This window comes from Myiozetetes cayanensis, unplaced genomic scaffold (assembly GCF_022539395.1).
Source record: "Myiozetetes cayanensis isolate MyiCay16 unplaced genomic scaffold, myiCay2020 scf32, whole genome shotgun sequence".
Classification (NCBI taxonomy): domain Eukaryota; kingdom Metazoa; phylum Chordata; class Aves; order Passeriformes; family Tyrannidae; genus Myiozetetes; species Myiozetetes cayanensis.
Window position 1 is genome coordinate 1,937,307 of NW_026087544.1, and position 26,871 is coordinate 1,964,177.

Genomic DNA, 26,871 nt, shown 5'->3' on the forward strand with positions numbered 1-26,871 from the left:
TCAAAATGCTCCGGTGCTTCTTACTGCGATGCTGCAGGGCCGACACGCGAAAGGGCTGCGCTTTACGCAAAAAAACCCGGGGATAACAACAGGGAGTAAAGTAAATCCTGCGCGGGGTTTGCACAGCACCGGGCGGAGCCAGCGGGATGCTCACCGGGAGCAGCGGGCGGCTGTGCGAGGGCAGGAGGTGCGGGAGAGCCCGTCCCTTCCCCTCGGAGCCCCTCTTCGGACCCCAAATCCCAGCCCTTCAGCCCATCCCGGCCCCGCATCCCGGCTCCGCATCCCAAATCCCAGCCCTTCAGCCCATCCCGGCCCCGCATCCCGCCCGCACCCCCGGCACGGCCCGTGCTCATGGCCACGCCCCCACATCAGACCACGCCCCTCAATTCACTGACCGCGCCCCCAATCCATGGCCACGCCCATTTCTCCGCCTCTTGTTTGATGACCGCCCATTTGGACTCCGCCTCTTGTTTGATGACCACGCCCATATCTTCATCAATATGTAAATGACCACGCCCATGACCACGCCTCTCATTCTGTCACTGGCCCCGCCCTTATCCCCAGCCATCAATAGCCTGTGACCCCGCCCCTTCATTTTAAGCCACGCCCCCTGCATTGCTATTCCCGCCCCCAATCATTGACCACGCCCCCGATCCCGCCCCTCGTCGCCGCCTGGTGGCGCCCCCCAGCGGCCGCTCCCCTCAGGCACACAAACAAAACCATCGACCCCCTTTAAACGCCTCTTTATTTCCTCCTTCTCATAGAAATTTATAATAATAGCCTTCCTCTCGCATCGTATACAAAATATTTGCTCTACCGAATAAATAAAACACGGACGATCTCGCGGACAGAGGATGATCCCGACAGGAAAACCAGCATCCATCCATCCATCCTTCCCTAACCTAGAGATTCACAACAGGCTCACAGTAACGCTCTCCCTCCTCCCCGTGCCCACGATCCAAACCCTCCCCACCATGGCACGAAAGGAGAGGTGAGGCAGGATGAGCCTGTGAGAGGAACACAGCAGTGCACCCACGAGCTGGAAGAGGAAAGTGCCACCTCTCCACCTCTGGGGAGTTTGTACCCAAACCTGTGGTCCCACAGCACAGGAACCCTGTGTTCTCACAGGCAACACCAGTAACAGCAGGCAGGGGATGCTCTTACCTTCACTAGAACATCCCTGGCGGTCCACGCGTGATCCCCACAGAGAAGCCAGAAGGGCCAATCTTACAAATAAAGGAGTTTCTGGAAGAAATGCCTCCTCGAACCAGGGAGAAAAGGCTTTTGGCACCAACAGCACACAGGCAGGGCTGTTGGGGTGACAGCAACGTCCCCCAGGGCTTTGGGAAGGCAGCTGGGAGAGCCCAGCCCAAACCTGAGCTCAGCCTGCCCAGCCAGCTCTTGGACGTGGCTGGGGTTGTGCTGGCACAAATGACAAGGATTAAGGGCTTTGAAGGGTTTTATGGACAGTGTGAGGCCACAACGAGGGGTTCCCACCCACCATAGTGCAGCCAGTGCCCCACACCAGTCCCTTCCATACCTCCAACATCCAATTTTCCCTGAAGCCCCCTCTTCTTCCTCCTCCCTCACCCTGATCTCTTGTCCTAAACCCAGCTGCCTGCCCCTCTAACCCTCTGCTTTATCATTGAGTGTCTGTAATGAAGCATTTAAGGCCCTTATCACCAAACCCCTACACCTCAAGTTTGGTGTGCGAGCACTTTAGGCACTTAAACAAATGGCTCAATTGTCAAAAGCACTTGAGCATCCCAACAGCCCCACGTTTTACCTAGGCAAAAAAAAAATAAATCGAGGATTCTTCAGCACACCTGTTTGAAAAATCATTCATTCAAGAAACACCCCAGCTTTGGCAGCAACATTTTGCCCCAAAGCCTTTCCTGCTCCAGCCTGCAGTGGACAGAGCCCAGGGTAGGAAGTACAGCCCCAAAACTGTTTCCGTAAGTGGTTAAGCAACTGCCAAATCCATCCCCAAAACAGCTGCATTTCAGCACACAAACCTTGTTGTGGGAAAGGGAGGCTGGCAGGCACATAATTTGCGAAGAAATAAAACAAAAACAGTGACCCCTGACGGGAAAGAAGCATTTAAAGAGCCCAGCAGCCCTCTGAGGGCCCGTCTCAGACAGCAGGGGAGTCACCCAGCCCCCGTGCCAAGGAACAGGCTGACAAGACTCTGCCAAAATAGCAACATTTTGCCCTTCAGCCGAACCTCACAAGTGCATCTCGCTGCCCACACACCTCCACAGAAAATTACTCACAAACAGCTTGTCTGGCCCAGCCAAAGTCAAGGACTTTTTGTGTGCTCGCAGGACCAGCTCAGCCTCCCTCTCCGCACTGTCGCAGAGTTTGGATCATTCCAAAGCCCAAAGTGCTGACTGGGGGCCAGGACCTCACCTCCTGCTTGGTGTGTGGGTAGCCTTTGAGTGGTAGAAATCTGCCATCAGCAGAATTATTCCAGCTGCTCCACTCGGATGGGGAAGGGGACTGGCCAGAAGGACTCACAGCTGCAGCCACTCTGCTGCCAGTGGGAGATTACTCAGAGCTGGGAGCCAAACAGCCTGGAAAACACCCAGGAGGGTTTGGTCCCAGCACAAGGTGCTTTGTCTTACTCTAACAGGTAACTGGGTTTTCGCTCTGCCTCAGAAGAATCTGGAGCCCTGTCTGGAAATAAAATGATTTTTAGGAAAGCCCAAACAGCCACAGGCAGTGACAGCTCCATCTCCCCACTGCAGCAGAGACCATTCCTGAGTTCAGCTCCTCATTCCTTCAGCATCCCCAGGCCTGGTACACCTGTTCCCAGGTAGCCTTGCAGGAGAGCTCTCCCTGTTCTACTTCACTGTCACAGGACTGAAAACCCTCTGAGAGTATTTCCCTTGTGCACAGCACTATCTTTTAGGGGCCAGGCGTGGAAGAGGCACAACAGGCTTGAACTGTTGGGGGAGAGAGCAGGAGGCAGGTCCAGGCACTGAGGTGAGGAGTGAGAGGTCAGAGTTGCTGAGAACTGTGTGAAGAAAGCTAAAAACAATCATTAAAAAAAAAAAAAAGAGCTCAGAAGTCCTTTCTATCTGATGCAACCTGGTACGTAGGTAAAAGGTAAGTCACCTTTTGGAACTGGTCCTAGTGGAACGTTACTTGTTTTTCTGAAACAAGATGTAGTAACTTCTCTCCTGGACGGTTTCTCCCAGCCAGAGCTGAGGTGGGGATGAACAAAAGTGTTTGTGCACCCAAGTGCACCCCCTTGTCTCCGTGGCCAAACCTTCACCACCCATCTGTGTTTTTTTTTTTTCCCCCCCAAGGAAATCTCCTCCCACTGTCCCATTTGCAGGAGTATTGCTCAAGAAGTTGGGTAAAACCGCAACAAGCAGGGGGAGAAGGATACAGCTGTGAGTGGAGAACAGAAGGGGCAATGATTTACCCCCTCCTTGTACCCAACTGCTGCTCCTGCTCACAGACACGACCCGTTATTAGAGGGAAAGTCCAGCCCCTTCCCCTCCCTGGCACAACCCCTTTGGCGCTGCCCGTGCCGTGCTCCCTCCTTCTGATAAAGGCACCTCTGGAAAGCACTGCTGACCCAAAGCACAGCTCCCTGATGGCTCATATTTACACCTGAGATTAGCCCTGTCCTGCCCCCAGCCCCAGAACACCCCCCCGGGGCCGCGGGGACAGCGGGTGCCACGCGAGGCTTCCCGCGAGTGGCCGTGCGGGCACACACGCCTCGTCTCACCACGTGCAGGGGCCCCCCACGCGCCTCCCACGTCACACGGAGTACTTGGCCATGTCACTCTTGTCGAAGACAACTTTGGTTGCGAAGTAAATGGCGACCAGGCCGAAGCCGGCGGCCGACACCATGTAGGCAGTGACCGACTGCGTGAACTGCACGATGGAGCCCATGAAGAGGGAGGGCACGACCTGGGAGAGCAGGAAGGCGCTGTCCAGGATGGCCAGGTCCAGGCAGATCCCCCTGCCAGGGGCCGCCGGGTCTGGTTCTCCCACCATCATCATGAGCGAGACGTCGCAGGAGGAGCTGACGCACAGAGCGGAGCTGGGGGCAGCAGGAGGGGGGAAGGCGAGGAGGAGGAGGAGGAGGAAGAGAAGAGGCTCCCAGTGTGGCCATTCTGGTAAGGCAGCTTCTGGCTGGAGAGGAGGCCTTTAGAGAAGGCTGATTTCTTGTCCAGTAGAGCTGTGTCTTCCTCCTCTTTGCTCTTGTATTTATGCAAAAACACCTACGGAGAAGAGGGAGACGCGTGAGGATGGGGCGGGGTGGGAGGCAGAGGGACCACCCTGGGTTTTGTGCCAGGGAGCAAAGCCATTGTGGCTCTGTGTGTGTTTAGTGGAATGCCAGCCTGAGCCTGGCCCACGTGAGGTGGCCTCCAGGAGCCAGGATGGCTTTTCCCGACTGGCACGGGGTTCAGAGCAGCCCTGACTCACCAGGGGAACCCGGCCAAGTGGGGCCTTTGCTGTGGTGGAGCTCTGGGGCTCAGCAGGCTGCTGCTGTAGCCCAGAGCCAGCCTGGGGACAGTTCGTGCTGGTTGTCACCTCCTCAGTGGGTGCCAAGGGGATCTGGGCTCACCCCATCCCGAGATGACCTGAAGCAGGGCAGGAGTGAAGGGCCAGAGTCCACTCTGGAATGTCACAGAGCCACACAGCCCACTCCAGTGCAAACAGCAGTGTTTGTAGAGTGGGTGGCTTGGAGCCCAAACCCTCCCTGCACAAGAGCCCAAAGGGCAGATGATCAGTCCAGAGCCCTGGACGAGTGGCCAGTCTCATCTGGGACACTTCAAAGTGACACCAGCTGGGATGGCAGAGTGCTGGGAACTCAGGGAAGGGCTCTTCTCTCAGCTCTGCAACAAACCTCAGAGCTGAAGAGTTGCTTCATCTGCCTGCCCTGAGCCTCCTCACTGCAGCTGGAAAAGAGGGGCGGGGAGGGGGGAAGCAAAATCTTTTTCTTCTCGCCCTTTTTTTGCCTGGCTCTGCTCAAGCTGTGAGATCTCTGGGGCATGGCTGGCTCCAGGGCATTCACACAGAGCATTTGGATGGAAAAGCTCCCCACGTTAACACCAACAAACCATGGGCAGTCATGTGCAGGCAGGGAAAATGCTGCTTTCAAACTCCAGAGTATTTGCAATTATGCACAACCCCTGGTCTGCAGGGGGTAGGGCAGATAACCAAGGACATGTCAATCCATTATCTGCATGGAGATTGAACAAACAAAGCAAATGAAACAGAAAAAAAGAGCACCTGTTTGGGAGCAGAGAGCTGTGCCCAGTGCAGGCTCAGAGGGGAACTCCCCTCCCTTGTGCAGGAGGGACCTGGACATGGATCAAGAGGAGGGAACTGGTGCAGCATGTGGGCACCCCAGCTCTGCTGCAGGTCACCCCAAAGCTCTCAGCAGCCTTGGCACACTTAAATGCATCAGTATGGGCTGTCACTTATCTTTCTGGAGCCTAAAAATCCTCCCACAGGCCTCCCATTGCCATCGAACTTCAAAGCAACTCAAAACCCAGCACAGGAAGGGCTTTGTGTGAGCCAAGCCAGGAGGTCCCTCACAGTTCCAGCCCCACTGACATTCCCAGGAGTCTGCTCTGGGAATGTCAGAGGCTGCCCTGAAGGCCCAGGCTGCATTTTCTTGGTTTCTATACTGATTCAGATTAGAACTTCAGGGATATGAGTTTTGGGGGGGGGGTGTTTGAATATCTAGTGTGGAGAATTAATTTACATCTAGAGAAAATTACTTGAACATGCAGGAATGAGCTTAGTGAGAATTTGGCTTTCAGATCACCCCAAACCAAAATGCTGACAGACTCCAACAGCAGGAAAAAAAAAAAAGAACAGGAATGGGGAAGATGGAGGATTTCCTGAAAAAGGCTTTTTAGGGACTTCTTGTGGGGTCTCCCAGCTCAAAGGAGCGGGTAAAGGAAGGAGGAATTTCCAGGGATGGCAACAGGGAGACCAGCCCCAGCTGTGCCCCTCACTCATTGTACTCCCAGTGTTTCCCTGTCGAGCCTTTGGCAAACAGTTGGGCATGTGGCCTTCCCATTCCCAGCCTGGGGAGTTTGGTTTTCATTCCACTGATAATTTGTCCATGGGAGATCCCAGCCAAGCTGAAGCTTTTGCAAAGCTGAGCATTCCCTCATCCCCCTCATTACTGCCTGGTGCCAACTGGGATGGGTTGGTCCCGAGGATTTGTTCAATGTGAACATCTGGATGCCTGTGGTAACAACTCCTACTTGTTCCACTGCACAGCCAACCACTGCTGCTGGGATGAAAGAGCTGCTCTCAAACCACAAATTAATTCTGCATTTGCAGCGCAAGAGAAACTCCCATTAATCCAGTGTGCAGCTCAGGAACCTCCTAGGACTGCTCCACAAGGATAACATCTGTGGGACAGGGTTACAGGCCTTTGTGTTGGTGTCACAAGTTTCACAAGGTTTATTTTTCATGGAGCAAAGGGAGTGGGAAGAACCTCAGTTGTCATTTTACTGATCTTGAAGCTCTGGACAAAAACTGGAAAGCAGGACCTCTAAGGGCTGAAAATTCTTGAGGTTTGTAGCACCTCAGGGTGGCAGAGCTACAGATGTGACTTGGCTGAGGAATAACAGGGATAACTAACCTCAACCAGTTTCCCTAAAAATATGCAGGACACAGAGGAACAGGGAACACCCCTTTTGATGCATCCACCCTGGCTGATTCCTGCCATCTTACCCACTCCCCTCTTTCTAAAAACAAATAATGCTTGTGGTGAGCAGGGGATCCCCAAGGAGGGAGAGGCTAAACTCCCATCTCCATCTCAGATGAACCTTCAGAGGAGGCACAGCCTGGGGACTGGGTGGAAAACCTTCGGATACAGGTGTGTGTTTCTCTCCCACGGGCTGGACTGGCCACGAGTGGCCGTGCTGGGGCAGATCCCTACCTGCTTGTCGTGGTGGTAGAGGGATGCCAGGGTGTAGGGCAGGATCTGCAGCGCGGAGAAGGTGAAGCCCGTGAGGGCGGCGGAGATGGTGACCACGGTGACGCTGTGGGACAGGCACATGACGAAGGCGGCCCCAGGGAAGAACACCACGCTGGCCAGGTACACTGCCCGCGTGCCAAACTGCTTCACCAGCCGGTCCATGATTGTCGAGAAGAAGATGGAGGTGATGCACTGCAGGAAGAGGCCCAAGCTGCCCATCCGCACACCTGCAGGCAAGCAGAGGGGGTGACGGGAAATCCTTCCCTCTCCTTGGGTTCCAAACTCCAAACAGCGCACACAGAGCGTGGCACAGCCTGACAACTGGGGCAGGGAGCAGAGCAGCATCAGCTCAGCAAGCCCAGCCTGCTGCTGCCCCCTCCACCAGCCCTGCTCCCTCCCGGGCACCCCGGTCTAACCGCAGGGGATCCAAATGCCACTCTTGTCTTTGGAAGTCATTGTTTGCACCTTCCTGCTCTTGCCCCAGCATCTGTCACCTGCTCGTGAACCAGGATCTGTTGTTATCTGATGCCAAAGGCAGCAGCAGAACAAAAGGAGCGAGGAACTGTGCTCAAGCCAAGGCAAAGTATACAACATCCACTAAACCACTGCAGTATCCGGTAGCAATCCCGGACCTTACCCTCTGCAAAGATCTATCAGATTTCAGGGAATTAAAACCATTAACTCTTTGGAGCAAGGATCATTACTCAACACATGTTTCTATGACAGCCAGCACAATGCAGTGCTGACCTGCTGGAAGCTAAACAGTGCAAGTGTTAAATAATAATTAAGCTCCCTGTAAGTTAAACAGACACCCAGCACAAAGAGGCAGTGTGCTTGCAGAGGGCAACATATACAGCTGCAGGAGGAGGGCCAGGAAGGTGCCTCCCAGGATAAAAGATTTGGATTAGGGAGAGCAAAAGGAGGGTTAGGGAGCCAGTCAAGGCTCTGGCACAACACAGCAGCCAAAGTGGGACAGCAGGAGCACCAGTGAGCAGGTAACGTGCTGCTGTGAGCCATGTCCTGGGATGGGGACGTGGCAGCTCCAGACTTGTGGTCAGCACTAAAGCACTGGAGAGAGAGGGCTGAGAACTGGGGGAGCTGCTTGAGGGCTCCCCAGATACAGCTGGGAGATGGGGATCTCATAGCAGCAGGGAAGGAAGATGCAGCAACCAACCCCTGCTCTCCTAGGGATGGGGAGCACCATTCCCACTCCTTTAAAAAGGAGGGAAGAGCAGTGAAAGGACCTGGCAGCAGCAACCACAGCTTGCAGGCAGAGCCGGATCCATCCTGTTCAGTGCACAACCTGCCAGACCGTTCTGCCACTTAACAATCCAGCCCCAGGCCAGGGCTGCCCTGCCAGATCTGACTCTGTGCTGGGAAGCTCACAGAACAAGGCGGTGTTTCCCAGCTTGGCCCCCTGTGCCACGCTCCGGGGGCCACAGGAGAATGTTTTTTCCTGACCCATCTGCAGAAAGCCACGTTTCCTGTAACTTTTTTTTGGGGGGTTTTTTTTTGCATTAGCAGCAGAGCTGAGCTCCCACAAAAACGCTCCCGTCCCGGGGAGCGGGTGCCACAACCTCAGAGCGGCCGGTCCCCCTCTCACCTTCATCGTAGTGCCGCCTGGCATCCGTGCCTGGCTTGGCCCTGGGCACGCCGTGGTACAGCCCTTCCCCAACGAAGTCGGTGTAGAACAGCATGAAGGTCATGAGGGCCATCCAGCTGCAGAGCTCGGCCACGAAGAGGCGGCGGATGACGCGGGGGATGCGGCAGTAGAGGCCGTGCAGCCGCGGCACCACCGCACAGAGGTTCCTCAGGGCCCGCAGCGCCTGCCTGGCCCGCAGCAGGCAGGACCCCCGGGACAGCTGGCACGGGCAGCAGGCAGGGGAGGGCTTGGGGGACGAGTCCTTCAGCGCCGGGACATCCAGAGCGTCCGCCTGGGCCGCCGCCTCCTCCTCGGTCACGAAGAGCGTGGCCAGCACGCAGCCGAGGAAGATGACGGCGAGCAGGCTGAAGAGGCAGGTCTCCTGCCCTCCCAGGTAGGGCGCCAGGAAGCTGCCCCCCCAGTCGATGGCTGGCAGCAGGTACCCGATGCAGCCCCCCAGGCTGATCATGAAGGCGTACATGGAGAAGGCCTGGCGGCAGTGTTCCGGCTCCTGGAAGAGGTCGGAGAGCAGGGCCTCCAGCGGGGTGAAGCACACCTGGCCGCAGAAATCCAGCAGCCCGATGCCCAGGATGAGGAAGGCGATCTCCAGGGGGCGAGGGTTGAGGGCAAACAGGCTGGCCAGGCTGCTGGCGTGGGGGATCACGAAGAGGCTCAGCAGGACCCCCAGGCAGAGCATCCAGATGAAAGGTCTCCTCCGGCCGTAGCTGCTGTGCCAGTGGTCGCTGGCAGATCCGATCAGCGGGACAAAAACCAAGCCGAGGACTGGTCCTATCCCTGCACAAGAGAAAGAGGTGGTGTTAAGAAGACAGACCTGGAGGACACTGGTTTGTACACACTGTGCAAAGCCTGGGATGCTCCAGGAACTTGGGAGGCCCCAGTGGCTCCTCCAGCAGCCCCCTCCTCCAGACACAAGGCTGCCCTGGATGTAGGAGTAGCCCTGCGACCACCAGGCACAGCCCTGCCTGTATTCACCCCTGCCCTCCAGGCTCCAAGGGGAAACAAGCACCTCAAAGAGGAGATTAAAAACTGCCTACCCAAAACCATGGTCATGAACTTCTCCTCCACGCCCACCTCCAGCAGCAGCGGTGGCACGTAGGTGATCCCTGCGGCCAGGCACACCTCCAGCCCGAAGGTCAGCGAGTTGACCAGCAGCAGCTGGGTCCTGCGGCTCTGGAAGAACATGCTGCCCCACAGATCCCCCAGCCACGCTGCCCTGACCCCTCAGTGGCACAGGGCTGTGTCCATCCAGCTGCAGCGCTCCCAGGGATGCCCCCGGAGCTTCCCTTCCCGGGCTGCTGGAGAAGGGCTGCTTCCCATTGTTAGCAAGGGTGGATGAACTGTCTCTTCCTCTTCCTCTCGGTGCGAGATGTGGCCCCAGCAGGGTCGAGTCCAGGCGTGGGCAGGCAGGGATCCCACTCCAGGCTTCCCCTGCTGCTCACATGCTGTGGGCTGTGGGGAGAGAGAGGTTGTGAGACACAGCAGGGTTGAGGGCTGAAAGCAGGAATGACAGACACCTCGTCACTGAAAGGGACAGTCCCCATCCCCACGGGCTTGCAGGCGTGGGAGGGTCTGGGACTGAGGCAGGGTTAAAGGACACGAACCACACCGGTGCCAGGTTTCTCTCCAAGGGTTTGTGGCAGGTGAGACACACACCTGTCAGACCTGGTTGGGGAAAATCCAATCCTGCCTCCGGGCTAAGGGAGGTCTAATGACCTCTCAGTGTCCTGTCCTGCCTCCTCTTAGAGCTGGCCAGTTGTTGCAGAGAGACAAAGGATTTGGGGTCCCCTCTGCCAGTGAAATCAATCAAGAGCCCCCTCTGAGGATCAGGGCTGTAGGCACTTCCCTGCAGCCACATAGGGTCATCTCCAGAGACCCACACCCCTACCTAATGAGCAGGACATCCCCTGTGCTGCCCCACAGGCTCCCAGGGAAGCACTTTCACCCAAATCCCATCTCCAGCCCCCGAGACAGGGCACAGAGAACAGATGGTGCCTCCATGGAGTTTCACAAACAAACCTGACCCACTTTAGCCTCATCTAACAGTGAATGGCAATTACCTTACTCATTAGACTGAGTCATTTATTTGCCCTGTAACGTGCTCCCTCTCTCCAGCTTCTTCAGAGGGGAGAGGCCACCAGATCAGGACAGGGGCTGAGTAGGAGGCAGCAGATGCCTCTCAGTAACCTGTTGTGAGCCTGTCACTGTGTCAGTCCCAAAGGAAAGGAATCTTCCAGGGTTACCAACACCCAGCCCACCAAACTGCTGCTTTGCTAACAGCACCTCGGGAAGGTGGTCCATGGTGATTCTGGGAAAGGCAGAAGGGGTCAGTGGGACATTAAGCTCCTTCACAAACACTGATGTAGGAGTAAAACGATCTGTTGCCCAATTCTCAGGGTTAATGTGCTCTGACTTCTCACCCTAAGGGAGAGGGACAGACCTGGCAGAGCTGGAACTGCTGCTCGTCAGAGGGCTGAGCAGAATGTGGGAGATGGTTGGATTTGATGATCTTAAAGGTTTCCTCCAACCTTGACAATTCCACAGTTTGAGGTGTGAACAGCTTGGACCAGCTGGACCACAGCCCTGCCACAGCTACACTGGACAGGGACCAAACTCCACATTATCACCCAGTGTGGTGCTAATTAGTGACCCCTGACTTCGCAGGGCATGTGTTCGACCCCCATCCCTGCACAGGTGTTAGTGGACAGATACAGATGGGACAGTTCCTGTGACTTCTTTCTTCCCCTCAGCCAGATAACCCTTCAAGGGGGATGGGGGGTGACTGGGTGAAGCTGCCAGTGTGGGGGTGAGGTTTAGGCATCCCTCCACCTCATGCACTCCAGAGCTCAGGAGCTGTTGTCAGGCTGCCAATTACACACAATAAGTACCAATTATTTTCCTTCTGGGATCCTTCACCTTCCCCCTCCACACGCTCACCGAGACCTCAACTGTCACAGAACATCCCCCCTTTTCACAACTGTGAACATTTAAGCGGCTTTGCCCAAGGTCAAATAGCAAACAGAGGGGGAACAGCACCAGTTTTTTCCTTTAATCACCAGAGGTGGCTTCAAAGGAACCCTCCGAGGCCCCAGCCATGCTGAGCATCATTTCAGTGCTCTGGGTCTGCAAGGAAGGGATGGGGGCAGCGACCACCTTGCTCAGATGTGGGTTAGACACAGGATGTCTCGGCTGGGATGGGTGCCCAGCTGGCTCACAGCCCATGGGGAGGAATTTAAGCTGCAGCCCCGCAGCTCCAGCAGCACAAGCCTGGGTGCTGTTCACCAGAGGAAGCAGAGTCACAAGGCAAAATTAACTGAGCCACCATCACTCCGGGTTAGACCTCAAAGGGAGACGCAACAGCCACTGCCTGCTCTAGTGTGGGGTCTGGAGAGCTTAAAGAGGGGGATTTATCTCAAGAGAAACCCCAAACATCAAGTAAAAGATGTCTGTCACACACACACAAAAGGATTAAAAATTCTTTTCTTCCTTCTTTCTGCTCTGACACCTCGAGCACTGAGGGGGCAGCAGGACCTGTCCATCCCGACTGCCTGAGAATTTCACTTTGGAGGCAAAGGTGGAATTTCTTATCAGTAGGTAGGGAAATACCTGTCTCTTCCCCCTTCACACCCTCAGAAGGCTTTAAGGAGAAAATAAATCCCAGTGTACCCAGAAGCAAAACCAGCCAGAGATGAGAAGTTGTCAGCAGCAACCCAGTTGTAGATACAGGTGCAGCAGATGATGAACTTCTCTGTTTAAGCTGCATTTTGTCCCAATACCTACAAATTACTTCCTAATTCTGTTCACAGAATACAGAGACGTGGATTGGCTCAGTTGGAAAGAAATGCCAGTGCAGACAGAAAAATCCCCTGAACTGTTGATCTGTAAGGACAGGTGATGGGAAAGGAAGATTTGGGAGGCTCACAGAGCCTGGACTCACCTCCTCCCCACGGTGGCAGGGGATCCCTGCAGCGCCCAGCCCGGGAACACAGCATTCAGGAAAAGCTTCTTAAGTAGTTTGCAGGCAAGCAGAGGTGGAACCGAGCTGGGACAGACACAGCTTTGGTTTCAGGGCCCTCCCTGCCTGCTGATAACAGGTGTGTTCTCAGCACCAAAGCACTCTGGGCCCCTCACACAGAGCAAACACAGCCTGCCAGCACCACCCCTGAGAACCCCCAGCTCGCTCAGTGCTGCCCCAAACCTGCCCAGAGGCAAAGCCCAGCTTTGGGCTCACTCCTGAGCCTGGCCCACAGCCCTGTGCTGGTGTTAACACTTTCCCTCGCTGATCTGGTGTTTCACAACACCCAGCAGAGATTTAGGACGTGGCATTATTATTGTTTTCTTTTTAATGCCAGCAAGATGTTCCCCACAGCTTTGCAGGTAACACAGCCTGGCTCTAAGTACCAGTCCCAGCTGCAAGGCACTTCCCTTAAGCCACTGATCTAATCCCCCTCCAGGACAATTTATCCAGTGGAATATGCGGGAGGACTGGTTTGGCTTTGGGGCTCTGGAGCTTTGCCCTGGTGTGGAAGGAGTCAGGCAAAACCCTCTCCCAGCTGGCAGCACCCTGTCCATCCCAGTGGGATGTGGCACCTCGGGGAAACCTTCCACAGTCAGATGTGGGGTGTCTGGTCCACAGGACAGCAGGCACTTCTTGCCCTTTGGCCTCAGCTCCCCCAAACTTCTACAACAGGGACAGTATTTGTCCTTCCAGTGCTGAGCACCCTGGCAAGGACAACATCCAGCCCCCAAAAGGGACACAGCAGCCTTTCTGTGGAAGGTTTCCTGCCCTCAGAAGCAGAAGGGAGCCACATGTGGGGCTTTCCCACAGCTGCTCTCCGAGCTGTCGTGCCGTGGGGACATCAGCTGCTGCTGTTTATGCTCTTGCTCTGCTCTTCCTTTCCCTCCCCAAGGAAAATTAAACATCTCCAAACCCGGGGTTTCTGGTTTGCTTTTCAGCTTGCAAACCCGACTTTCCCCTTCCTTTCTCTGCAGAGAAACAACAGATCAACTCCCAGAGGCTGGTTCACCTGGCAGCCAGGTAGGAGGGCGGGTCCGGGGGCAGGAGCAGAGCAGAGCATTGCTGGACAAAGGCAGGAGAGGGCTCCCTGCCACCCACGGGGCCAGCAGGGGCCACCAAAAAAGCACCAAAACAGAAAGGAGGTGTCCCTGCCCATGGCAGGGGGTGGAACAAGATGAGGTTTAAGGTCCCTTCCAACCCAAACCTTTTGATGGCTCTCTTATCAACTATTTTTGACCTGCCTTATACAGAAAACAAATTGCCCCATGAGAGCCTTTGCCTTAGGAAGGGAAAAGCTTCAGCTCAGCAGTTCCCAGGTGACAGGGATGGATCCTCACCTTCCCTTCCCCTGGCACGGCAGGTTTGATGCACAAACCCATTCCCAAGGGGCAGCAGAGAGAGGGGAGGGCGAAAGGTCCTGCAAAGCCACTGGGTTTCCATTCCTAACCCCACCAGCACATTTCCAACCTTCCAAGGGGCTCCTGATGAATGTTATTAATTCCCCGCTCCCTGGAAGCCCTCTGGAAGAAAAGGTGGGAGAGAGCACAAGGGGGAGTGCTCAGGGAAGGGCTGTTCATGCAGTGCCAGAGCCTTTCACAGCTATCAGTGTCCATTCAGGGCCGCTGAATGTGAAATCCACCATGGAGAATAGCTCTGGCAGGGCCGAGCGGGATGCAATGGAAAACTCACCTGACCTCTCCTGACCCTCTCCCCTTCCCCCCTCCCCTCCCAAATCTCCTTGACCCCATTCACAGTGCGGGGAGAGGGGAGTGGTCATAAAGCAGGGATGGGAGGCCGGGCATTTATTTAGTCTCTGAATTAACTCTGCGTTTCCTTTGAGCTTGGGGGCTCCATTAATACCAGCCCAGCTTAGGGGAAGAGCAGCAGAGGGTGGAAATCTCTCCAGAGGAGAACAAGGCAGACCTGGGCACCCCAGTCCACTTGAAATCCCCTCCCTCACCCCACAGGGCAGTGTCCAGCAGCCAGGATATTTTAATCCAGGACAAACGGGAGATGCTACAGGGCAGGGGCAGTTCCCAATGACAGCTCCGACTCCTGCACGATTTGGTTCAAAGGGAGATGCTTGAATTTGTCACAGCTGGGGGTTGGCTCTTTCCTGCCTCTCTGCAACCTCTTCATTGCAGCACCCACAGCAGGATCATCCTGCTCTCAGGGCTCTCTGAAAGCCAGAGCTGTTCAGACCCTTTTGTGCCCCCCGTACTCCTGAGGCACAGAGGGGTCCCTGGCCTGCTCACTGCCATCTCCATGTGGGGACTGACAGCACAGAGAGGATGCTTTCTGAGCTCTGTCCCCCTTCCCACCTCTGCTATCCCACGTGCCAACAGCTCTATGGATGCTTTATCCTCACCCCACCACACGAGCATCACACAGACAGCAGAGCAGCCTCAACTCCACCAACCTCCTGTCCCCCAACCTGCTGCTTCCTCTGGCCAAGGAATTGCTCCTGCCAGGAGGGTTCTCCCAGCCTTTGGCTGCCTTAGCTCCCATGCCTGACTGTTTGACCACAGGAAAGATACAGCAGCAAAGAGTGGCCAGTTCCAGCCAGTCCTCCTCCTCCTCCTCCTCTCCTGTTACAAACAGGAACCGCCTGTCTGACTAACGGGGTCACTGACTCAGCGGAGGCCACACTGACACTTTTGGAGCTCTCAGAGGGACAGACATGAGCCCAGGGCCCACAGTGGTGCCAGAGGGTGTCATTAACTCCCATGTGCTTGGCAGGCAGCAGCACTAATCTTCATCCTGCCTGGGAGATCCATGGTAGGAGCACGGACAACAAGGGGGCACAGATTGGAGCTGGGCACCCTGATTTCTGCAGCAAGCAAGGTCCAAGGCTGACAGGCTGACCCTCCACCTTACTGGTCTGTAGCTCAGCCCTGTTTCCACCACAGACACTCAAAAATAACTGCACTGGAGGGCCCAATTCAGCTCTGATATGCTGAAGGACTGAGTGCCCCAACAAACACCCCACAGCCGAACTCATCTACAGAAGGATCTCCAGACTGGGCTGGAGGAACCACAGCGGGACTTGTGCCTGGCACAGGGGGATCTCACAGCGTTTCACCTGCTCAGGACTGGCATCTCCCCACCACACTTCATTAAGCACACAGAGGCCTCACAGGCTCCAAAACACACACAATGCAACCGCCCCAACAGCCTCACTCCCTCCGGTCACGCTTTCCTGAGCCGGCGTCAGGTCTGCTGCAAACAGCTCGAGACCTCCAGACAAGGTTGGCTGGCTCTACATCAGAGCCACAGCTTTGTTTTGCTGCTGCATGACCCAAAGCCCTCGCTTTTATTCATGAGAGGAGCCCCCGTTTTGGAGCGGGAGGGGAAATGAGATGATCTGCTTCTGCTTTTCACTTGAATTTCACTCATTTCTGGCGCTTGAAATGCTGTGCCCGTCACCCCGGCATTTGATCCAAACCGACCTCTCCCCCTCCCAGCCTTTCTTCTCCGTTTATTATTTTTTAGCAGAAGAATAAAAATGTAAATTGAACTGGAAAAGGGGGGGAGGAAAAAAAAAAAAGCCCCCTCCAGGTGCCCCCTTCTCGGCAGCGTGGTAACGGGCACAGATTATATCCGGCACCACATGACCAGGGCCTGTATTTATATGTCAGCGTGTAAAACCCACCCTGCTGAGCTGCCTTTTCTCTGCCTGGGGCTGGGGGCTTCTGCTCCACGTCTCGTCAAGCAGCCCCACAAAGGGGATTAAGGAGAGCCCCTCAGCCCTGCAGAGTAATCCATCAAATTATCCCTTGTTGGCGTTGCTGTCCTCTTCAGGGGGAGGAAAAAAAAAAAAAAAAAGCCCTCCAAAGACTTTTAAAGGCGCTGAAATTACACTTGAGCCTGAAACACTCCACCCAGCTGCCGTAGCCCACAGCACAATGGGCTGGTTGTAAAGGGAATACCGGGAAGTGAGGAGTGAGGAAAAAGGAGAGGGACGCGGTTAAAAAAAGGGCAGTGGCCTCCCCATGGGTGAAACTCCAACAGGTGGCTCTGACCACCCCCCACTCCCGGGATCCTGCAGCACAGCCAGCCCAGTAACACTGACTGCACATCCCAGTTACTCACCCTTCCCTGCAGAGGTGGGATCCGGGGCTCTGGGATGGGGTTGCTGTGCCCAGAGGGACCCCCAGACATGTCCTCAGCAGAGATGAGGCTTGCAAAGGTCAGCAGTGGTGGAGGAGCATCCAAACCTCTCCAGCCAGGGAATCCTGCTGGAGTCTGGCAGTGCCACTGACCACAGGCTGCAGCACTGCCACCCCACGTACCTACACTGTCCCCAGAGCCCTGAGACTGCCCAGTCCTTCAAAACCCCTGCAGAACACCCACCACACACAGCAGGATTGTCCAAGGTCAGGGAATCCTCACCAGTGTCCCCACAGGCACAGCCAAGCCAAAGGCAGACCACAGTCACCAAAATCCAGTGAACACCTGCATGGAATCTGAATTTCCTTCCCCTGCAGATCCCTAAATTGCACAGGAACTTTTGTGCTGGTCATCACCACCTTATTTTGAGTTATAAAGTCCTCTCTCCACCAGCCCTGCCTGAGCAAGCACATGGGATTTCATAGGTTTGCACTGCTGGAACCCCTAGGAAAAAAATGATCACCAGGAGTGAAACAGGGAAAGCAGATCACAAGGCATTTACCTACCCCAACAACCTGGAACTGGCAAAGAGAAGAGCAAACCAGCACTGGTGGAAGGATGTCAGGGCACACAGAGAACACGCACATGGCTGTCACACATGGGTCACCTCAGCACTGACACACAACCTCTGAGTTCTCATCACTAGTGATGAGCGAAACAAGAATAATTTCCCCATCTGCAACAGAGAAGAGATGGGGAGGCAGAAACCCTTATTGCCTGACTGTGTCCACTTTGCATTGCCTGTCCACAGGGCTGGGAAAACGGGAAGTGAAACTGGAAATTGTTGTTTCCAACTAAAGCACAGGGGCTGTGCAAGGGGACATCTGACCCCTCAGCAAGGCACAGCCAACTTCAGCTCCTCCTGCTCCAGCACACCGTGGCTCCAAGGCAGCTCCAGGACTTCCACCCCACAGCATCATCATTTCCACCCTTATCTGGAAAGCTGTGACAGTCATGGGGCCAGCTGAGTCCCCCGACCAGCCTTGGGGTGGAGAGGACAGCCCTGATGTATGAGGGGTCAGAGCAAAGGCCACGGGTGGCACAGACCCCTGAGACTGTAAATCCAGCCCCTCACCCGTGGATGGGGCAGGAGCAAGCCAGAAACAAGCTGCTGAGCCCTGGGAGGTGTTCATTCCCCCAAGCTGTGCCCCCACAGGCTGACAAATTTAACCCCAGTGGGAATTGCTATCACCCAACACTGAACACAAAACCTCCTTTTTTTTTTTTTTCTCCAGAAGTTTGTGCCTGGGAAAAAGGAGGAGAGCATCCCAAGCTCCACACAGAGAGCACCAGGCACACACTCACACAGCCCCTTTCTGCTTAAAGTTTTGGGAGGGTGACCTCGTGCTCTTCCTCAAAGGACACACTTCTGAGTCCTGGACACACACACAGAACTAATGGGCTCTTTTGTAATCACAGGGTGGTTAGTCCATTTTTTCATGGCAATTTTCTGGTCTGCAGTCCCAGTTATTTGTGTCCCTGCCCGAGAAGTTTGATGCTGACATATCTCTCAGCGAAGCCCTCTGACCTCCGCTGGCAGGTTGGTGGGTTTCTCCCTCTCTGCTTTCTGTCCGCAAAATGAGGTCACGGCTTTGAACCAGACAAAGAGCCTTTGCAGCGTGAGGAATAGCCCCGGGACAGCTGTGAGTGCAGAGCCCCCATCAGTCACATCAGCCCCTCCTGGGTTTGCCCAGCAGGGATGGACGTGGGGACAGGCAGCCCCCCATGGTGGGAGGGTGCAAAGGGGGAGGGAATGAAGCAAAACTCCTTAAATATGTTAAGCTGGGAGCTGCTGTAAGGTGTGGCTGTCCCAGCCACCTGCTCACTTCCACCCTCCCAGTGGCCCCTCTGGCCAGAGGTGGGTTTGTGCCACACTCCAGGCACCTTCGTGTTCCCAGCACAGACACTCCAAAACAACTGCACTGGAGGGTCCAGTCCAGCTCTGGTGGGAAGGGCTGAGTGCCCCAATAAAGACCCCACAGCTGAGCTCAGCTGCAGAGGCACCTCCAGACTGGGCTGGAGGAACCACAGCGGGACTTGTGCCTGGCACAGGGGGTGATCTCACAGCGTTTCACCTGCTCAGGGCTGGCATCTCCTCACCACACCTGCTGAAGCACACAGAGACCTCCCAGAACTCCTGAACACACAGCCAGCCCCCTCTGCCAAAGGGACAGGCGTGCAGGGAACAACGGGAATTTTCCGGGGTGCTCCCAGGGCACAGTCCAGGGATCAAAGCTACAAGAACAGCAGTTTTCACCTGCCTGGGGCAGTAAAAGCTGCCCAAGCTCTGCCTTCTCCCTGCACCCAACTCCTCTGGGTTAATGAGGGCCCTCAGATCACTGCTGGAGCACAGAGAGCCTTTCCCTTATCGAGACAGACCAGCCATGGGGCCTGGGTCTGAAAACGTGGGGTTCTATGATTTTATTTCTGCCTGAAATTGTCTGGATAATTGCAAAGATAAGAAGCAATCAGATTTTACTTTTTAAAGGCAGATAAGTTTCACTGGAAGGTCTTTATGGGAAACTTAAAAAGCTTTTTTTTTCCTTTCCTCATTCTCACTGTCAGTTTAATGTGTTACGGACTCAGAGCACACAGGGGTTTAAGATTCCCACAAAATACAGCAGCGTGGAATAGCTGGAAGGGGAGTTTTCCCCCTTTCAAAGAGCGAGGCTCAAAGCTGCCATTTCTACAGGAGGTGACCAGAATGAGACATTTTTGCCACCCCACTCACTCCCCACCCCGTGCCTCCTTACAAACAGGAACCTCACTTCTATTTTTTTAAGTCCTGGAAAGAATATCAGCCCTAAGTTATTAGATTTTTAGTAACTAAGCATGGAGTTCAAGTTCAAAGCTGCCTGGGTGTTGCAGAGCCCTCTGAGCAGGGGTGCTCAGGGATTTTGTGGCACAGGTTGAAGCTGGCACAGAGCACAGGCTGCATCTGTCAGGGAGGACAGGCAAGGAAAGTGGTCTGGGAGCTGAAAAAGTCTCAGAGAAAGTCTGTTGTAACAGCAAAGGATAAGTGAAAGTTTGTGCATTGAAGATTTGAGTAGAGGCAGGATTTTCTCTCCACACAGGTCCCTCTCTTGCCATTATTTACCAGAGTAAAGTTCAGTGAGCTACAAATGAAGCAGAAAGACCTCTGATATTCCTGTAACATGCTCTGGGCTGCCTTGGGCAAACAGCCAGGGCACCTCTGGCAGGCACAGAGCTGCCTTTGCCCAGGAAGGGCTGGGAAAGGGCTTATCCCCAGCACTGTCCTGAACCATTCCTGGCCGTGCATCAGCATGTGCTGACTGGCCTTGGATGCAGGGTTTAGCCCAGGGACAGCCAGCACTCCCTGCTCTTGCCCAAAAGGCTCCTGCTCTGCTATCAGCATTGGCCACAGACAGTGATGAATGGGAGGATCTGGGGGCAGCACAAACGCAGACTGTTCGCAGAAATCAAAGCTGAAAGAGGCCCTGTTGAATCATCTTCCCCGGGGCTGCTGCAGGACTGCTCCCAACAGCGCATTCTCCAGTGATTTGTCCAGCCTGAATGGATGGGTCTCAAGCACCGAGGCTGCAAGAATCCCCCCTGAAACAACATCCATAGGCTCGAAGATTTAATAGCTGGGAAGAGTCCTTCCTTCCTTCCTTCCCTCCCTCCAGTTATCCCCTGTGCTAATTCCTGCGCTCTCCTTTTCATATGCACGCTCAGACCCCTCTCCAGACGACATTCAGCCGCCCTCCTCAACCCAGCTTTAGTCAATTCTCATGAAAAGCCACCCTTCCAGGCCCATTAATTGCTCAGTCGGCCTTGGCTGTAGCACAGCAGCCTTTTGTTCCAGCGCTGCTCCAGCTGCTCCCACCGCCCCTCACACACAGGAATCGTTTGTCATAAACATTCCCGAACGCACCTCTGGAGTCCAACAGCAACAGTGGCTGCACAAAGCCCTCCCCTGTCACGCCACGAGCCAGTACCTGGTACCACAGCCTTGGAAGCCACTGTCATCTCCTTGTCCCTTTGTGCTCCGTCTCTTTGTATTTATGAAGTGCCTCTCGCCACAGACCTACAAGGAAGCTCTCTCTCTGCGGCCACAACAATCCTTTATTCTCCTTGCACAGCTCTGAAGGGAGAATTTATGAGTTTACCTCCAGAACCCAGGGCAAGGTAGCACAGGGGGAACAGGGAGAGCGCTGGCAGCACACTCAGTGACCACAACACTTTGGGTACCCCCTCTCCAACGTGATGTGGCACCACAGCCCTGGGCAGGGGGGAAAGAGAGCAGCAAAACACACCCTGGAGCAGATGGTTCTCCAGCCCAACATCCCCAGACAGAGCACTGCTGATGGAAAAGGTACCAAAATCACCATCAGGGACCTCGCTCACAGGGTCCAGTTAAGGTGGAGGGGTTTGGTGTCTGTGCAGAGGACAGAGAACAGAGAGGGGACACCCACAGCCACTTCCAGTCCAACCAAAGAGCCAGCTCTGCCCATTACTCCTGAATTAGGAGCAGGCAGCTGGGAGAAGATGGCAAAATAGCACCACAGTTGAGGTTTGATCACCAGCTCAGTTTCTTTGACGCCCCAAGTCAGATCCCAGCAGGATTCACTCCTCCACCTGGTGATGAAAGCGTGATCCACGGATTTCATTGCACGCACCACTTCACCCAAAGTCTCAACCCATAAAATCCAAGGCCAGATTTCGATGTTATCCACAACTATGTGCACATTATTCCCGAAGTTGGCTCCAGCCTGCTCTGCAAGAACATTAATGTCTTTTGAGTGCTGACAACCTGCACGGATTTGAGTCACTGCACTCATTAGATTTGCATTTTTCTTGAAGTCCCAGCTCCTGGGGACAAACCACCCCAGAGAACTTCAGCTCCCACTCAAATGAAGGTGGAAAAAAAAACCCCAAACTTGTTCCCTTGATTGAAGGGGAAAAACTTTACACCTCACAAACCAAGCCCAGCGCCCAGCATTGTTTTAAGTTTCTATTTTCAAATAAACCTCATTATTTTGCCAGAGGCCATCCTTACGCCTTCTGAGTGTTCCAAACCCGGCAATTAATGAGAATCCATCTGCAAGTCACCAGAAGCTGGCTCTGAAATCGGGGCTGATTTCATGTGTTACTCAAGCAAGGTTTCCCTGGCTGTGAGGCAGGGCCAGGTCCTTGGGATCTGGGCTAACAGCACTCTCTTTTAGCTCGTGTACAGCAACAAGGAGGAAGAAAAACGGTTCAGAGCTGCAAATCAAGCACCTGCTCCTTGCTGTGTGTGTTCCAGTGCCTCCAGCCCCGAGACAAAGGAGCCATTTGAACCACATTCCTACATCACAGTCCTTATTTTGCCAGGCAATATTCACGGGGGTCTGTTTCTCCTCTTCTGCAGGCTGGCGAAATGTTAAGCAAATATTTTTGGACTGCAAGAGGAACTGACATTTTAGGATATGAAAACAAGGAGGAAGGGCACAAATTAGAGGACCTCCAAGGAACAGCACGCATGCAAACAACAATAATGAAGTGGTGCCCTTATAGCTCCACTCAGCTCTGTTTTCTGAACCAGCAACTCAACAGCTCAGCAGGTTGGACACATCAGCAGCTCCCAAACACAAGATCAGGCCCAGATTCCTCCAGCAGTGAGGAGCAACAGCAGCATGAGGAAGAGAACAGGTTTCAAGGCGTAAACATCAATCTTAGTTCTAACTGAACAACACAAGCACTGGGACAGGGAGATGTATGAATAATCCTTTAGTTTACTGTTTTCCTATCACTCTGTTTGTGGTGAGTGCAAGACTTCCTTTATGTTGTGCAGTCCATGTTTACAGACAGTCTGCTATGAGCTCACACATTGCTCGACCCCCTCGCAGAGACAGCCTTAAAATTTCTCCCCTGCTTATTAAAAGCAAGGATGAGGGTCTCCAACCCCTTCCTCAGCCGAGCCTGAGGGTTCCTGTTCTCACATGGATGGTTTTGATGGCTCTGATACCAAGCATTCAGAACTCAGGCCAACACTGAGAATTGCTGACGGGCTGCTCACAAGCCTCTCATGACTCTCTTGCTCCACTCTCAGCCTCCATCACGGGTTCAGCTGCACGGCTGAGGGATCACAAGACTTCCCAGGTTGGCTGTCTAGGTTGGGTTTAGTTAGGAATAGCTGTCCTAGGCTGACTGCCCCCACCTCCTGCAGGAGCCACAGCACACCATCATCTGATGGAATTACTTGCAATAGCAGCGAACGGAGGAGATTCACCAGACAGGACTCCTCTGGGCATCTGTGTCTCCATCCCACCTGTCTCCCACTGCTCAAGGCACGAGGCTTTACCCCTTTCATTACCTGCAGCTCCTTTCTCCTCTGCTCCCTCCAAGCCTTGAATCCACCCCAAACCTCCCCAACTTTCACCCAACGGTCAAGAGCTCTGCTTTGATGTTGCCCCAGCCAAGACAAGGAGGCAGCAACAGGCACTTTAAAGAAAACCTGAAACAACTACCACAACAAGACACTCCTTGGGTGAACTGCTCCAAGGTAGAGAAAGGTGGAAGATAAACACAAACATGTTACTCACACCACTTAGAGCTTGTCTGGAAGGCTCTGTGATCCCACCCTGACAAAAGTGGGGTAAAATTCTGAAGAGAGTAAAGCCAGAGGAGAAAAAGCCATGTAGAGGGGAAAAAAAAAAAAAAAAAAAGAGAAGAGACCATCAGCAGATTATTTTGGAAGGTCTGTTCTGTGTTTTTCTCTTGTTATTTAAAAGCAGGCTCTGAGCACTGCTCCATCCTGGGACCAGCCCTGACAGACTCACAGGCAGCTCAAGTGAAACCAAGTGCCAGAAGTGTCCACACAAACCCTGAAGTTCTCTGCCACATCCCCATCCACAGAACTCCTTACAAAGGGAGGAGTCAGGGAAGCACCACAGGCAAAACTTTCCAGGCCTTTTTTTTTGTCCATGTAAAACCATGGAAGCCCGAAGTGGATTACAAATATCACAAATAAACACTGCTTTTACAGATCATCAACCTTTGTCTTCCTTTGCTTCCCTGCATTCCTCGGGAGTCATCTGCAAAACTCTTCAGAGTTTCTCGTGGATCCAACACAAGGGGCCCTGGGTTAAGAATTTTCAGTGATGCAGGAACTCTGCTCACAGGTATTTCCAAAGAGGCTTTACCAGAAGACACATGAGCTGACCCACAGAGTTCTGTTCAAAGAGCAGGTTTTGCCCCATCACTTCATCATACAATGGATTTGATGATTTCAGGACCAGATGTGTTGGTTCAAACTTTTACCAAAGCTTCTACTTGCAGCTTTAGCCCAATATTGGGCAGTTAAGGTTATTTCTTTTTATTTTCAAGAGCATGCAGTCCTAATGCCATCAGCCACAAGAATCCAGCCATCACCCTAAGCTCCATGTGGAGCTGAAGAGCAGAGATAGGAAACTCTGGGAATAAAAGACCAAAACCACCCCTTCCCCCCAGCCCAACCCTGCCACTTGAGTGCTCCAGGGAGATAAACAGTTTGGGGAAAAGGTTACCAAGAGTTTATGCTAAACATCATTTCCGAGGGACTCTGGCAAAGATAAAGAGACCAAGGGCTGGATTTTTTTTAGCTCAGTGATCAGTCCAGTGATTTCAGCTTATCCCATGGATACATCCATGCAGTGCTGGCAAAATCTGACTGTACATCTTGGAAATGCTGCTGAAGTCTGTCTGGAGGATGTTGAGGCATCTACTACCACCTTACCACAGGGATGACAGCCTGTGAAACCACTGCTTTGTTCACAGGTGATGTTACTCTTATCCTTAGGCAGGCTCTACACAAAACCAGGTGCCTTGGGCCTTTCCCAACAATCTGATGTTGGGAAACACTTGGAGAGTCAGGCACTTTAATTGGAGCCTCTTTAAGAAGACACAACACTCAGATATCAGTGCACAGGCAGTAACAGGCTGTAGGGGAATATCCCACCAGCAGCCACTGTGAGCAAAACCTCCCTACAAGGAGAAGTTTCCTCCTAAATCCCAAGATCGGTTTATGCCCTGAAAGAAAGGGATTTATATCCCTCGTAAAGCTCTCATTTAATTTGCTATTAATTCTGCAGATTCTCATTATCCATATCAAATTTCTAATCCTTTTTTTTTTTTTTTAATTCATTCCCCCTCCCTACCTCCCTCAAATCACATAAGCCAAGAGCTCTTGGCTTCCACCATGGCTTTGTGGTAATAAGTTCCAGAGTTTTAGGCACCGCCTGGAATCCCAGCACAGGACTGGCAGTCTGGCTTTCCTGGCTCTGCCACTCCCCACGAGCAGAAGTGTGGTAGATGGATGATGCCAGAAAATCCAGGTAGCATCACACATTTAAAAATGAAAAAAAAAAAAAAAAAAAAAAAAGAAAGAAAAGAAAGAAAATTGTAGGTGGGGCAAATAATAGAAAAGGTTTAAAGGCTGGTACACGTTTTTCAGGAGTGCCTGCATGACTGCAGTGCCCAGGTCATTTGGGTACTTTTGAAGTTCTTACTCATGTTCTATTTCTATAAATTTTGAGTTATTCTCATGTTGCACGTACAAACACTGCTCGCCTGAACCACTGCTAGAACCAGAACAGCGCCAGGGTGGGACACGGTTGGAGCCTGGCCCCTTTCCCTGTGCTGCTCATGAGCTCTGACAGGTCTAGGGGAGGACCAGCAAAGCTGTTCCTGATACATTTCCCTTCCCATGTTCATTGTTTTCTGTTTTAATCCGAGCACCTCGCCAAGTCTGGCCATCACCAGCATAAATATTAAGTTTATTCTAATGCCTTTCTCTTCCCCCTAAAGCTGCCATCCACAGGAAGACAAATTAGTCTGTTAGCTTATGTTTATCACAAACAGCTAAGGAATTTCACCGCCAAAATCTCGCGTCGTGCCAAAGTCAGTAAACCCTGGAATATCACACCAAAGTCAGTAATCTCTGGAATGTCCACATTATGACACTGAGGTACCGCTGTTAAAGCATCAGCCGGCTCAAGCTCCCACTAGAGCCGACAGGGAGAGACGAGTAACCTGGCAGCAAACCCAAACAGAACCTACAACCACGTGTAAAGAAAACTTCCCTTTGCCCCGGTGCTGCCTTCCTTGCATTCTGAGGATTCACTGACCTGTCCCTGCGAGTCTCCAGGAATTTCTGGAAGCCCACGGTCACATCCCGCTTCCCCAGGCTCCTCCGCCCGCTCAGCGATCCTCCAAGCCCGCCCCGCTCGCAGCGGATGTCTCTGCCAGAACGAGAAGCGTGGAAAAAAAAAACTCGCGGCACACGACGCTGCAAGCGGGCTCGGGGGGGGAACGGGACCCCCTGCCCACCCACCCACAGCCCCACCTGCGGCCGCTGCTGCTCTGCCTCCCACCCGCCAGGGCTTTTTGTTTCTCCTCCTTCCTCCGCGGATCCGCAGCGGGACCGCGGGAGCATCAGCGGGACCCACGCGGGGTCCGAGCGGACCCCCCGAGCCCTCCGAGAGCCCCGGCAGCTCCCCGGGACCCCCCCCGAGCCACGCGGGGACCCCCAGGAGCTCCGGCAGCTCCCCCAGGAGCCGCTCCCGCTGCCCGGCGCGACCATCCCCGCCCCATCCCGGTGTTAGCCCCGGTCCTACCTCTGCGCCGAGCGGAGCCAAGCCCGGCTCAGCCCGCGCCTCCGCCGCGGTTTAAATGGGCAGGTTGGGCCCGGCAGGGAGCATGCGCTGCCCGGGACGAGTGGGGCCGGGGGGGGCTCGGCCACCCCCGCAAAGGCACCGCAACCCCGCTCCCAAAGCCCCGCAGCCCGAGCAACCCCGCGCCGGGAGAGCATCCCCGTCCCCCGAAGCCTTTCCCCGGGAGAACAGCCCCGATTCCCCCAGTGTTCTCCGCCGGGAGAGCATCCCCATCCCCCGGAGCCTTTCCCGGGAGAGCAGCCCCGCTCCCCGCACGCTGTTTCCCGTTGCGGGGAGAGCATCCCCCGGTCCCCGCAGCCGAACCCGAGCCCGGCACGGCAGCCCCGCTCCTGGATCTCGGCGCCGGCAGAGCATCCCAGCTGCCCGCACCCCTCACCGGGAGAACACAGAGCATCCCCGCTGCCCG

General features: G+C 54.2%; 1 protein-coding gene across 1 annotated transcript; it reads right to left on the bottom strand.

Annotated features, from left to right (window-relative positions):
• Positions 1–727: 727 nt before the first annotated feature.
• On the bottom strand, positions 728–26,435 carry SLC45A3 (solute carrier family 45 member 3). The gene is given in 7 exon segments (XM_050326975.1): positions 728–4,052; positions 4,055–4,238; positions 6,926–7,191; positions 8,568–9,401; positions 9,662–10,076; positions 25,920–26,033; positions 26,409–26,435. Coding segments are annotated over 5 exon segments (1,713 nt in total). The 5' UTR covers positions 9,810–10,076; positions 25,920–26,033; positions 26,409–26,435; the 3' UTR covers positions 728–3,771.
• Positions 26,436–26,871: the final 436 nt, after the last annotated feature.